Source organism: Asparagus officinalis, unplaced genomic scaffold (genome assembly GCF_001876935.1).
Source record: "Asparagus officinalis unplaced genomic scaffold, Aspof.V1 AsparagusV1_Un8, whole genome shotgun sequence".
Taxonomy (NCBI): domain Eukaryota; kingdom Viridiplantae; phylum Streptophyta; class Magnoliopsida; order Asparagales; family Asparagaceae; genus Asparagus; species Asparagus officinalis.
In genome coordinates, this window is record NW_017972274.1 from 95,911 (window position 1) to 109,579 (window position 13,669).

Genomic DNA, 13,669 nt, shown 5'->3' on the forward strand with positions numbered 1-13,669 from the left:
TCGTGCCTCCTTCATAAACGGGCATATTATTCTCGAGGTAATTAATCTTCCCATCATAAGAACAGAGAATTACAATTCGATCGTTCATCGTTACCTCTGAAGAGTGAAAAATTCAATATCAATATTACACGAAAAGCCAAATAAATATTGATTGTTCCTAATTTTTACATTTAGGTAATAAGTCTAATTTCCAAATTAATTGATAATTTCACAAAATTCGTAAATAATTCAAAATTAAATTCTAAAATCTAATTTAAATCATACATATGTAAAATCTAAAATCTAATTTTTCTTCACAAAATCTAAATAATTCACAATTAAATTCTAAACTCTAAATACAATAATTTTCGAAATTATTGATAATTTCCCCTCTAATTTCACAAAATTATTGATAAATTACACACTAATTCTTCACAAATTTCACAAAAATTATTGATAATTTCCCCATTGATAATTTTCCCTCTATTTTTCACATTTATTGATAATTTTCCCTCTAATTTTCACATTTATTGATAATTTCCCATCTACTTTTCACATTTCTTCATAAAATTCATAAACAATTCATAATTAAATTTTAAAATCTAGATTCTTACATGTAATCACAATCAAATAGTGGGAGTATACAACAATTAGAGAGTATAGCTTTTTTTTTGAAAGAATTTACCTGTTTTTTGGAAAAAACTGACTGAGATCTGACCGGAGGCGGCGGTCGGAGGAGGCGGCGCCGGCGGCGGTCGGAAGCTGGGGCACCGGCGGGGGTCGGAGGCTGGAGCGGCGGCGGTCGGAGGATGGGGTGGCGACTGAGAAGGCGGCGTTTGGGAAAGAGGCTGAAATATTAGGGTTTGTGTGGTCTGGGGTCGGGTCACGCGCTTAAATAGGGTCACCAAACTCCACGGGATTTCAAGTCCCGTGGAGTTGCAGTGCCAAATTCCAGAGACTCGATCTCTGGCAATTTGTGGACTGCAACTTCACGGGAGTTGAAATCCCGTGAAGTTGCAGTCACAATTTGCCAGAGACTCGATTCTCTGGAATTTTAAGCAGAAATTAAGCAGAAATTAAGCTTCACGGGAGTTGAACTCCCGTGAAGTTTAATTTCTGCATAAACTTCACGGGAGTTGAACTCCCGTGATGTTTCGGAGATTTTTTTACAAAAACCGACCTGTTTTCAGCGCTGGGCTGAAAACAGGTCGGTTTTTGCAATTATTTTGAAAAGGGGTCGGTTTTTGCAATTAAATGTGTAAAACGGTTGCTTTTGAAAATTTGTCCGAAATGCGCTCCCGAAATATCTTCGCTTTTGGCTCCAAAACCCTAAAACCCAGACGACGGTCACCGGCGTGATCGCCATTCTCGTCTCGTTCAACCATCTCCCATGCTTTTCGCGGCACTTTGTAGGCCCCTCTATCTACCCCCCTCTTCTTCCATTTCCCAAGTTTTATGATTTCAAAAACCATGCTCAGTTTTCTCAGCAGAGTTAGAAACCCCAACGGATTCGTGTTTGATTACAAACAAGGATCGAACCCATCGACAAACCATCTCAGATTCATCTCAAAAGTCCCCGAAAACCCCGTTAAGGATCAATCTACTTCTTCATCGACCGCATCTTACCTCACAAACTCGTGCGGCCTCTGTCCTCAATCTGCCCTCTCCGTTGCCCAAAAAATCGGGCTCAGGACCACCGAGAACGCTGATTCAGTCCTAAATTTCCTCAAATCCCACAGCTTCACGGACACCCAGATCGCAAAGCTCATCACCAGGGACCCAAGGCTCCTCCTGTTCGGTGTCGAAAGCGACCTGAAGCCGAAGATCGACTTTTTCGTGGATGCTGGTTTCTCTTCCGCTGAATTTGCAAGCCTTGCTTGCTCCCACCCATGTCTGCTCAGGTCAAGCCTGCAAAATAGACTCAAGCCCAACTTCGAGCTGCTCAGCTGCATGATCGGAGATAACAACAGGTTGCTTGTTGCCCTCCGCCGGAACAATGGGTTGCTCGGCAGCAATCTCGAAACCAATTTCCTGCCCAATGTTGGAATCCTTCAATCTTATGGAGTCCCCTCTCCCAAAATTGCCAAATTAGCCGCCACCTACCCAAGGGTTCTGATGTACAAAACCGAGAAGTTCGCCACGACCATTGAATCCGTTAGGAAGTTTGGGTTCGACCCGTCAAGAAGCCTCTTTATCCAAGGAGTTTCCGTTTTGTCGCAGATGAGCCCTTCGGCGTGGGAGAGAAAGTTGGGCATCTATAGGAGTTTGGGGTGGTCAGAAGAAGAGACCATATCGGCCTTCACCAAGCAACCATGTTGTATGACTCTGTCAGAGGAGAAGATCAGGAAAACGATACATTTCTTCGTCAAGAGGCTGCATTTGGAGCCAAATTATCTGGCGGCACGCCCTGTGCTTTTGCACCTTAGTCTGGAGAAGAGGGTCATCCCTAGGTGTTCTGCGCTTAGCGTTTTATCGTCGAAGAGGTTGATAAAGGGATTCCCCTGCGTACACTACGGAGCTCTCTTAATAAGTGAGGACAAGTTCTATGATAAGTATGTGAGAAGCTATGTGGATCAAGCTCCTGAGGTGCTTGAGGCTTACAAAGGAAATTTAGAATTCATGGAATTTACGGGCGGACCATCAACTGTACAAGGGTCATAGTTATGTATGCTATGTGCTTCTTTGCTGTATCTCTCAGCCTGTTCACATAGTCCAGATTCTTTCATCCTTTACTGGTTTGATGTTTAGGACTTGATACTGGAGGATACTTCACATGTTGCCTTGGGCTCCAGAAAAGGGTACCCTTATCTGAATTTGGTGGGGAATTATAATCATGTTTACAATTTAAGTCCTTCCGTTTGTTTACATTAACAAGCAAATATGTTTATATGGCATCACTTCTAATCTATTCATTTTAGTGTTGCTGATTGGAGTTAGTATATTGGATAATTAGATTATTTTGTTTCTTATAATTGTCAAGATTGGTCGTATTAAGTGCTTCTTTTCTCTTCTTCTTCTTCTTGTTTTTTTTCTCCCTGATCTATCGAGACCAATACACTATATGGATTCTATTCAAACTCTATCTCAATTATATATGGAGAGTGAATTGTAATACTTCAAAAGGATCTGGAAACATCTACAAAGAGGTTTAGATAAAGAACCAATTTATGCCATATTGAATTAGCACTTTATTGATACAATGGAGAATGTGTATTGGAGGTACGACTATTTTCTGTTTCGAGGGGATAACCTGTTTGGAGTTACTGAAGGATTATGGTTATATTATGAACTAACAATGTGTATATTTTCATTCTAATATAAATTAACAGATATATTGATATCGCATTAAGGGTCGTGTTATCTCTGTTTCTGATATTAATTTGAGTGTAAAGTGTGGTTTTCTATAATTACTGATGTTTTGTTCCACGCGAATTTGTGTTTCCATGTTTTTTGGATCTACGTGCGATCCAGTTTGTGTTTCGCAATTCAAAACCGGTTGCTATTACTTTCATGATAAAGAGTTGGTTAAATATGGATTTAATTGTGATATGCAGCCTTTTCTATGACCTTATTAAAAGATTAATGCATCTCTCGTAAATTTTTGTTGTTTACAAGAATGATGATTCAGCATATTCATCATATATGAGGGGCTAGGACTAACAAATATATATTTCAGAAGGATTTTTTCTGAAACGGAAGCGATTCAAAGGTTTAGTATAGCAAAAAATAGCTTATATTCAGAAACCTAAACTAGCAAATATGCAATATATCGTTGTTCTTGCTGCTCAACTGGTCAAATCTTGAATCAAAGAAACTAACCCACTCTATCCGTTATATAACAATATGATCCATATGCAATGCAAATTTTGAATATAACATGGGATAGAAAATATCACAATTAAAGGGCTTACAAGGGCTAGACTGGAGGAAATGGATGTCGAGAATGAGGAGACAATGACAGTAGAGTATACAAAACCAGGAAATGAGAGGGTTTGAATTATCAAAGAGGAAAGAGAGCTTTTTTTGTTGTCTCTATATGTTGGGGGACTCTATTTTTTCCGACGGGTCCTAATTTTTCCCCCCTCTGTGTATGATCCTTGTGTATCCTTGGATTAAGATTAGTAGGAGTACATACTTCTGGTTGATTGATCAGTTCTATAATGCCAAAACTGCCGAAACAACCTTATTGTATGATGCCATTGAATAAACTTTTGTGCTTCTCTTTTTCTATGAAAGCTAATTTGGAGTTGTTTTTTATAATATGAAAATATTTGGTGAGCAGGAACTTTGATATTAGCACATATGTCAGTATGAAAGAGTTTAATGAGCAGGTAAGGTTAATATGAGCACATGTATAAATAATTTTGAGCATATGTGCACAGGTTTAATTTCAAGACTCTAAAGGTGCCACAGCCTTCCAAGGTAAAATTTAAAACTAATAAGGTTTAATTTCTGATTTTAGTCGGTTTTAAACTATGCCATAGTTCCTTCTTAGATTTCATTTCTTCAGGATTAATTCCTTCATAAATTTACTTAAGCATGCATACTTTAAAAACAAGTTAGAGAAGATTTGGGACGATAATATATACGTCCATAGGGTAACTGCCCTGTTTTCATATTATGTATGGTAAGTAAACTTTGAATTTATGCATATGGATCCTTGTTGTCTTTTACATTTTTATATCTTGTAGAAATACCACATATGTTTAGTTTTCTCCATATCTCTGCTTTTTATTGCTGATCAGCTGGAAATACCATCGTACAGGTTTTTCAAGACATATGTTATGCTCTGAGGATCAATTGTGAATTTTATTCAGCTTTTGAACTCATTTGACTTGTTATGCTTGGATTGATTCCTTGATCTTATAGCTTCAATTATGCAACAAAAGGTTGAAGAATTTTGGTGGAAATGTAGCATAAATTGACTATTGTGTAGAAAATTTGATCTAAGCCTGTACTCACATATGATAAGCTTGGATGATTCTTCGATTGGTATGCGTTCAAGCATGAAGAAGATGAAACATTTTGATCATGTAGTTTCTCTGTTATCAAATGTGTAACATTGTGTTAAGAACTATGATATTCCTCATTCTTTCTCAGATTCATGCAGTGCCTTTGTTTATACCAGTTGATTCTTAAGCATACCCCTCGTTAAGTCTGATTTAGAGACGGCAAGTTCTTTGTGTGTTTTGCTTGAGTAATCTTGCAACTTGCAGATTTTGATCATCTTCCGGGTTCTGTAAGTTACTATTTATTTGGTGGAAATTTTTCATTTTTGCATAAGTAATTTTAATGATGAAAAGCTATAAATCACAAAAGAAATTTTTCTGCCAACAAGCACGATGTATGTTATTTGTTGATATAGCTCTTAAGATAAACTCTTGCAGTATATGTTACCTGTTGATGATATAGTTTTAGTTGGTGAGAGTAGGAAAGGGATAAATTCCAAAGTAGAAGGGTGGCGAGAAGCTCTCGAATTTCAAGGATTTAGGGGTAGCAGAGACAAATAGAATATATGTAATGAATTTTAATAGAAGTGCTAATGACATGTAATTAGGGCATGTTGACAATTATGAAATATGTAAGGCTAGTCAGAGTCAGTAATTTGTCATGATGATGATGAGATACGAGTTGTTAAAGTGGATGACTGGTTCTGGAATCTTATGTGGCTAAAAAAACCCTTATGTGATAACTGGGCTGTGTTTGGATACCATTTTGAGTTTTTTCTGGTGTTCTAAAGAAACACCGTGCCATTGTGTTTTTTTTTCCCCAAAAGCGTTTTGAGAACACCACTTTGAGTTTGTTTGTCAATACTAGTCTGACCATTTCCGTAGACATATATTGTATTATAATAATATCATATATATGAAATATAGCATATATGTTATAATATATTTTATATTAACTAGGGCGGTAAACATGATGTTTCGTGTTTCCTCCATTTCCGTGGTGTTTTTATCGAAATAAAAACATCGTTGCGATTGAATAACTCATCAATTTTGATGGTAATCTAGGTAGAGGGACTCCACACTTTTGTGTGTAGTGTATGAATAATCTGGAGAAGTGCGGTTTAACTAGAGTTATCCATGTGCAAATTGTTTAAAGGGAGTTGCGCCTTTTAAAACGACTGCAAAAAGGAGTTGAGGAGATGGGTATAACGGACAAACTATTGTTAACTTTGTTCGTGCCTAACAAACTAGTGTGAACACCGTGCAAAACACGTCATATTTTTTCCCCGCTACAGTAATCCCAGTTTTAACTGCTACATTTTATTTTTTTGGATTTTTTGAATTGCCACAATACCCGCCTCTGCTACAGTATTCCCGTGTGCTACAATAATATTTTTTAAAAAAACGCAGTGCCCAGTATCATGATTGCTACAGTAAATATTACTGTAATATTTGCTGTAATATGAATAATAAATTTTGGGTTCTCCCATTATTTGTAGAGGAGTAGATTTGAGCCGAGGGACAAATTTGAGCTAAGCAATGAGTTATGAGGGACGTAATTCACAATAGAAAGAGGGTTCCTAAGAAACAGCTTTAAAATTTTGGGGTTTTTATCAAACGGTCCAACATTTACGAGGTGCTGCGAATTTCTGTAGGGATGCGTTCCTCTGAAACCCTCCTTTTACTCCTATAATCCTTATGCCAGGCGCCATTGTCGTCTGGTTCAATCGCCGTTCCTCTTCTGAGTCTCAAAGATCTCGTCGCCTTTTGCTGCATTTTGTAAGCTCCTCTGATTAATTTCCCTTTTTCCTCCATTTCCACAGTTTTCTGCTTCAACAATTATGCTTAGTTTATTTCTCCACAGAATCAGAAATTTTAACAAACGCTTGTTTGATTATGAACGAGGATCAAACCCATTAACAACCCATCTCAGGTTCATCTCAAAAACCTAACAAGAAAAACCCATTAAGAATCAATCTAATTCTTCACTAACAATCTCTTACCTCACAAACTCATGTGGTCTCTCTCCTCAATCGGCCCTCTCTGCTGCCGCGAATATCCAGCTCAAAACCACTGAGAACGCTGATTCAGTCCTAAATCTCCTCAAATCACACGGTTTTACAAATACCCAGATCACGAAACTCGTCACCGAGCCCATGGCTTCTCCTATGCGGGGTCGAGAAAACCCTCAAGCCAAAGATCGAATTTTTCCTAGACGTCGGTTTCTCTTCCTCTGAATTTGCAAGCCTTGTTTTCTCTGACCCATGTTTACTCACGTCAAGCTTACAAAATAGACTCGAGCCTAATTTTGAGCTTATCAGCTCAATGGTTGGGAATAACAAGAAGTTGCTTGTTTCTCTTTGCCGCTCTGCTCGTTTTCTTCGCACCAATCTTGAGGCCAATTTCTTGCCTAATGTCAGAATCCTTCAATCTTGTGGAGTCCCCTCTGCCAACATTGCCAAATTAGCAACCCTCTACCTGAGAGATCTAACAGGTAATACCAAGAGGTTTGCTATAGCAGTGGAGTCCGTTAAGAAAATTGTTGTGGCGGCACGAAAGCGGGACAACCAAACGGGCGTGTTTCGAGAACCAAATCAAACAAACGTCGAGATAAAGGCCAAACAAATCAAAACAACAGTACAAATCCAAACACAATAGTTTTACGTGGTTCAGTAAGTTTCCTACGTCCACGGGGCAAGAAGGGGATGAGGTTTTCACTAATAGAGAAAGAGTACAAACTGAGATTACAAATCACTAGAAGAAACAAACTAATCTCACTAACAAGCTCTTAATCTCTCCAAACAAAACCCTAAACAAATAGCTCAGAAAATCTAAGAAGCACCGACTCGTGAAAACTCCCCACGTCCCCGTGTCCGACGCTTGTCGGGGACGGACACGCGTTCGATACGTGTTCGACACGCGTCGGACACGGCGTCAACGGCGTCGACACGGTCAGCTCTAGTCGACACGGCGAAGTTGAGGGCGACACGGCGAAGTTGAGGGCGACACGGCGAAACCAGAATTTGAAACCCAAACCCGAAACCCAAATTCAAACAGAAACCCAAACAAACAGACTTCGACACGCCGTCAGCTCTCAGTCTCCTCGTCGTCATCGTCGTCCTCGTCGCCGTCATCGTCGTCAGCTCCAAGGTCAGTCCCTCTCCCTCTCTCCCCCCCCTCTCTCTCCCCGCGATCGATCTGTCCCTTCCCCTCTCTGTTTCTCTCTGGCTCTCTCTCGCTTATCTCTTTCTCTCCCTCATTTATCTCTTTCGCACTCACCACAAAAAAAACCCATAACTTTCCCGTTTCAAAAAAAAACCCCACGAACACCGCTTTAACCCCACCATCCACTGTTCTCCCCTCTCTCTCTCAAAAATCGCCCACAGGATTCAAACAGCCTCTGCTCCCCCACTCAATGGTTTCGTATTTTAAAATAGTGGTTACTGTTTACCACTTTGTCATTTTCCCACACACATTTCAACCAGCCTCTGACCCCCCCACTACGATGCTTTCATATTTTAAAATAGTTGTTACTGTTTGTCACTTTGACATTTTTCTACAGTAACTTTGACATTTTTCTTACTTTCGGATGCTTCACTGTTTGATATTCTCATTTTGGATGCTTCACTGTTTGGTATTCTCATACTTCATTGTTGATCGGTGATTAGGTTAGGTTGTTTGTTGTTTTGCTGCTGTTAGTTAATTTGGATGATAATCTTTGTTTGTTTACTATTTTGTTGCTTTATTACCATGTTAACTGTTATTAATTATTCTTTTTTTTACTGTTTTGCTACTGCTAGATAATTTTCTAATGTTAACTGTTATTTGCTTACTGTTCTACTATTGTTTGCTTTTAGTTACTGTTATTTGCTTACTGTTCTACTATTGTTTGCTAGATAATTTTAAGATATGCTTTTGAGTGTAATTTTTATATTTTTGCAATGTTAGTAACTTAGTATTTTGTAGTCATTGAACTAGTTGCAACTTGAACTTTATTCTCTTGTATTTTTATATGCTCAAGATGAAAGTAGTGAAAATTAAAAAATCTAGCCGTGTCGCCGTATCCTATTTTTTGGGGTTTTGCCGTATCCGTGTCCGTGTCCGTGTCGTGTCCGTGTCGCCGTGCCCGTGTCCGTGCTTCATAGCAGAAAATACCTCTTTTCTGTGCTTCAAATATCCCCAATTTGCTTCTCAATTCTCTCTTCCAATTGTTCCATATACATAGAAATCCTAAAATCATAAACACACTAGGAATTCTAAACCAAAAGCCAAAACAAATTAGGAATCCTAATAACCTATTACCAAAATAGATTAGGAATCCTAATAACCTCATGTTACCAAAATAGATTAGGAATCCATTTTCTAACAATTCTTCACCTCAGCGAAGTTTTTCCAAAACTGAGCGGACACCAATACCAACCAAACGTCTCACTTGTTGCGTCCAGTACGAAGTGGAACAAATCCATGTCAACGGACTCAATCCACAACAAGTCGAGAACCCAAACGAGAATGCGAACAAACTCTAAATGTCGGTATCAACTCACCAAACCGGCTGCATCATAAATGACTGCCTACGTATCCTCTTGTCCAAAGAATCAAGCCTTCACGTAGTTTACCAAAACGGTCTTCAAAAGCCTCAATCCACTAGAAGAGTTCGCAACCCTTTTCCAACATCACGATCAAGTCTACGGTTGATAGCATTTCCAATCGCGCCAAATTGAAACAATTCAAACATCTCCACCTAAGATGAACCAATGGTCATATCCAAACTCCATCTATCAGCTGCACTCGAATCGATCAACCTATCATCTGCATCCAAATCAACACGATTCACAATCTGTGTCACATCAGTTGGAATCCCAAATGACACAGTATGATCTGGAGTCTCCACCTAACGTGGAGTAGCATCACTCTCCACCCGCTGCGATATCCCAAAGATCTGATCATCACTCTCCATCTGCCGAGAGTCAAGCGTGACATACCTGCTCAGAACAAAATCAGAAGCTAATACATGATAATCAAACACGTCTCTGACTACCAAATGTGCTATCGGATCAAATCTCACATCCACGATGTGACCAAGTGCTGAGTAGTCAAACATTCGACACAACCCAAAATCTGAAGCAGCTCTACCGGATCCAAAATCTCTACATGCAGCAGTCGGCAACATATACATAAGATGGTCCAAACATGTCGTAGCCTGCACACTAATGCCAATGCTCGATATCAAACGCCGATCCTCCTCCAGAAAGGAACAGCTCCCAAAATCTGCCATCTCATCACGTCGCCTTAAAATTTCCACACCAATGAAGTGTCTCCGATTGCCGTGAGCTCGGCACAAACGTAAGAAAGAACCCCTACCATAATCAGAACGTTGGGTTACCTTTCTATCAACACACTTCCTTCATCTGTTGCGGGTTTCTAGGACTTCGCACCAACGGGACTTGGTTGCAACCCACCAATGCCTAGAACAATCCCAAACTGCGGAAACCACATACCTATTACCACAATACCAAACAAAACCCTAAACAAATAGCTCAGAAAATACCTCTTTTCTGTGCTCCAAATATCTCCAATTTGCTTCTCAATTCTCTCTTCCAATTGTTCCATATATATAGAAATCCTAAAATCATAAACATACTAGGAATTCTAAACCAAAAGCCAAAACAAATTAGGAATCCTAATAACCTATTACCAAAATAGATTAGGAATCCTAATAACCTCATGTTACCAAAATAGATTTGGAATCTGTTTTCAACAAAAATCGGATTCAGCCCGTTATCACCGCTCTTTGTGAAGGGATTCACCGCGAAGTCAGCAATAAGCCTTTTGACATGGGAGAGGAAGTTGGGTGTGTATAAGAGTATGGGGTTTTCAGAAGGAGAGATCATCTCGGCATACGCCAAGCAACCGGGCTGCATGCTTATATCGGAGAAGAAAATCAGTCAAAAGGTAGATTTCTATGTCAAGAGGATGCATTTGGAACCGAATTATTTGGCGGCACGCCCTGTGCTTCTGTGTCTTAGCCTGGAGAAGAGGGTCCTCCCAAGGTGTTCTGTGCTTCGCGTTTTATCATCAAAGAGGTTGATAAAGGGATTTCCCTGTGTACACTTTAAAGCTTTCTTATTAAATGAGGAAATGTTCTATAATCAATATGTGAGCAAGTATATGGATCAAGCTCCTGATGTGCTTGAGGCTTACAAAGGAAATTTAGAATTTGTGGAATCTGAGGGTGGACCATCAACCGGACAAGGCTCATAATTATGTGGCGCTATTTGCTTCTTCGCTGTATCTCTCAGCGCCTGTTGATATAGTTCAGCTTCTTTCATCCTTTTCTGGTTTGATGTATAGGACTTGATACTGGAGGATACTTTAGAAAAGTTACCCTTATTCTAGATCTGCAGTTACTTAAGGATTATAATCATGTTCACAATTTAAGTCCTTCAGTTTGTTTATGTTAAAAAGCAGATGTCTTTATGTGGCATCACTTCTAACCTATTTACTTATGTGTTGCTGATTGGAGTTAGTATGTTAGATTATGTTGTTTACTGTAATTGTCTGTAACTTTTACTTGTAAGACTGGTCTTATCATCATCATCATCATCTTCTTCTTCTTCTTGTTTCTATTATGATCTTTTGAGACCAATGCACCATATGGAGTCCATTCAAACTCTTATCTTAATTATATATGGAGGGTGACTTGTAATGCTTCAAAAGGATTTGGAAACATCTACGAAGAGGTTACCAACTTATGTCATGTTGAATTAAGACTTTACTGATACAGTGGAGAATGTGTGCTGGGGGTATGATATTTTCTGTTTCGAGGGGATAACCTACTTGGAGTTACTAAACTATTATGGTTATTTTATGCGCTAACAATGCGTATATTTCAAGCTAATGTAAGTGAACAAATATCTTGATATTGCATCAAGGGTCATGTTATCTCCCTGTCTGGTTTTAATTTGAGTGTAAAGTGTGTGAAGCTTTCTATAATTACCGATGTTTTATTCCTCGCGAGTTTGTGTTTCCATGTTTTGTTGATCATCATGACATGCTATCCAGTTTGTGTTTCGCAATTCGAAACTATGTTGCTACTACTTTCATGATAAAGAGTTAGTTGAATATGGATTTAATTGTGATATATGCAGCCATTTCTATGACCTTCTTAAAAGACTAATGCATCTCTTATAAAGTTTTGGTGTTTGCAAGAATGCCGATTCAGCATGTTCATCATATTTGAGGGGCTAGGCTAACAAATATATTTATCAGAAGGATTTTTTTTCTCCTCGGACCGAAAGTAAATAATATATTTAATTTAGCAAAAAATAGTTTATATTCAGAAACCTAAACTAGCCAACATGCAATGCATCGGTTTTTTCCCTTTTTCTTTTTTCCACTTTTCTTTTCTTCTTCTTCTTCTTCTTCTTGCTACTCAATTGGTCAGATCATAACTCAAAGAAACTAATCCGCTATGCACGGTAGATAACAATCTGATCCATATGGGGTGCAAATTTTGAATAGAATATGGGATAGATGTTGTGAGGCGCGTGTGGGGGCCACGAATTTTGGCGTGGGAGAAGTGAACGTGGGGACCCACGTTGTGAAAGTGGCACGTGAACAACACTTTATTTCTCGCAATGATTTCAGCGGGCTAAGAGGCCCACCCGAAAATTCGTGCTTATAAATACACGTGTTCTTCCTAGGGTTTGGTGTGCAAGCAGGGGCGAAAAAGCGGCGTAGAAGGGAAAACAACAAAGATTTTTTCGGCTATTCTTGGTGAAGAAAAAGCGCCGACTTTGAGAGGGTTTGAGCATCCTTTTGAGAGAGAAATTAAGAGCTTGTTTGAGGGTTTTATTTGTGAGACTTTGTGTGTTTGTAAACTCTATTTGTATTCTTTTTCTCTCTAATAGTAGATCTCTCCCCTCATTGCCTCGTGGACGTAGGCAACTTGCCGAACCACGTAAAATTCGTTATCTTGCTGTGATTTGCAATAGCTTGTTTATGTTCCCTCGACAAGTCAGTCCTTGAAATGATGAGAGAAAGAGTATATATCCCACTTTATTGAGATATATCACTTTCGATTCTTATTTCCTTAGTGAAACGGGAATTTAGTTGTGATCTTACTCTCTTGTTATGCACCAGAAGTGCTGTCAAAATTTTCGCTGCGCACAACACCTACTAAGAGTGTATATTCCACTTTGTTGAGATATATCACTTTCGGTTCTTGTTTTCTTTGTGAAACAGGGATTTAGTTATAATCTTACTCTCTTGTTATGCACCAGAAGTGCTGCTGATATTTCTGCCGCGCACAAAGTGGTATCAGAGCCCAGGTTTTGGCTTGGGGCTTGTTCGAAGGATTCGCTGAAGGATTCTTATTTGAAGAGTTAGATCTACAACATGGGTGAAACAAGCACATCGGGATCGTCTCTTTCGAAGGCGATACCGAGTCTGAGCATCAATAATACAAAGATTGATGTTCCGAACTTCGACGGTAAGATCAATTTTGGTTTGTGGAGGTGTCAGGTGATGGATACGTTGGATGCACAAAATTTGGAGGATTCTCTTGAGTTGAAAGAGAAACCAGATGATATGGAGGATAAGGTTTGGATGAAGATGAACAATAGGGCTTGTGGAGTTATTAGGTCATGTTTGATGCCGGATCTAATTTATGATGTGATGAACGAGACGTCGGTGAAGAAATTATGGGAAACGCTCAATGAAAAGTATCTTACTAAAAGCAT

The 13,669-nt window shown here is 39.1% G+C and overlaps 1 protein-coding gene across 1 annotated transcript; it reads left to right on the plus strand.

Annotated features, from left to right (window-relative positions):
- The first annotated feature begins 1,284 nt into the window (after positions 1–1,284).
- LOC109827043 lies at positions 1,285–11,574 on the plus strand. Its single transcript, XM_020394009.1, has 3 exons — positions 1,285–2,639; positions 6,608–6,707; positions 10,728–11,574. The coding sequence occupies exons 1-3, from the start codon at positions 1,435–1,437 to the stop codon at positions 11,187–11,189; spliced, it is 1,767 nt and encodes a 588-aa protein (XP_020249598.1). The 5' UTR covers positions 1,285–1,434; the 3' UTR covers positions 11,190–11,574.
- The last annotated feature ends 2,095 nt before the right edge of the window (positions 11,575–13,669 follow it).

Coding starts and splice junctions, on each gene's coding strand:
- LOC109827043 (XM_020394009.1), top strand. CDS start 1,435: ATGATTTCAAAAACCATGCTCAGTTTTCTCAGCAGAGTTAGAAACCCC. Junction 2,640..6,607: donor TCAACTGTACAAGGGTCATA/GTTATGTATGCT, acceptor CTGAAACCCTCC/TTTTACTCCTATAATCCTTA. Junction 6,708..10,727: donor GTCGCCTTTTGCTGCATTTT/GTAAGCTCCTCT, acceptor CTCTTTGTGAAG/GGATTCACCGCGAAGTCAGC.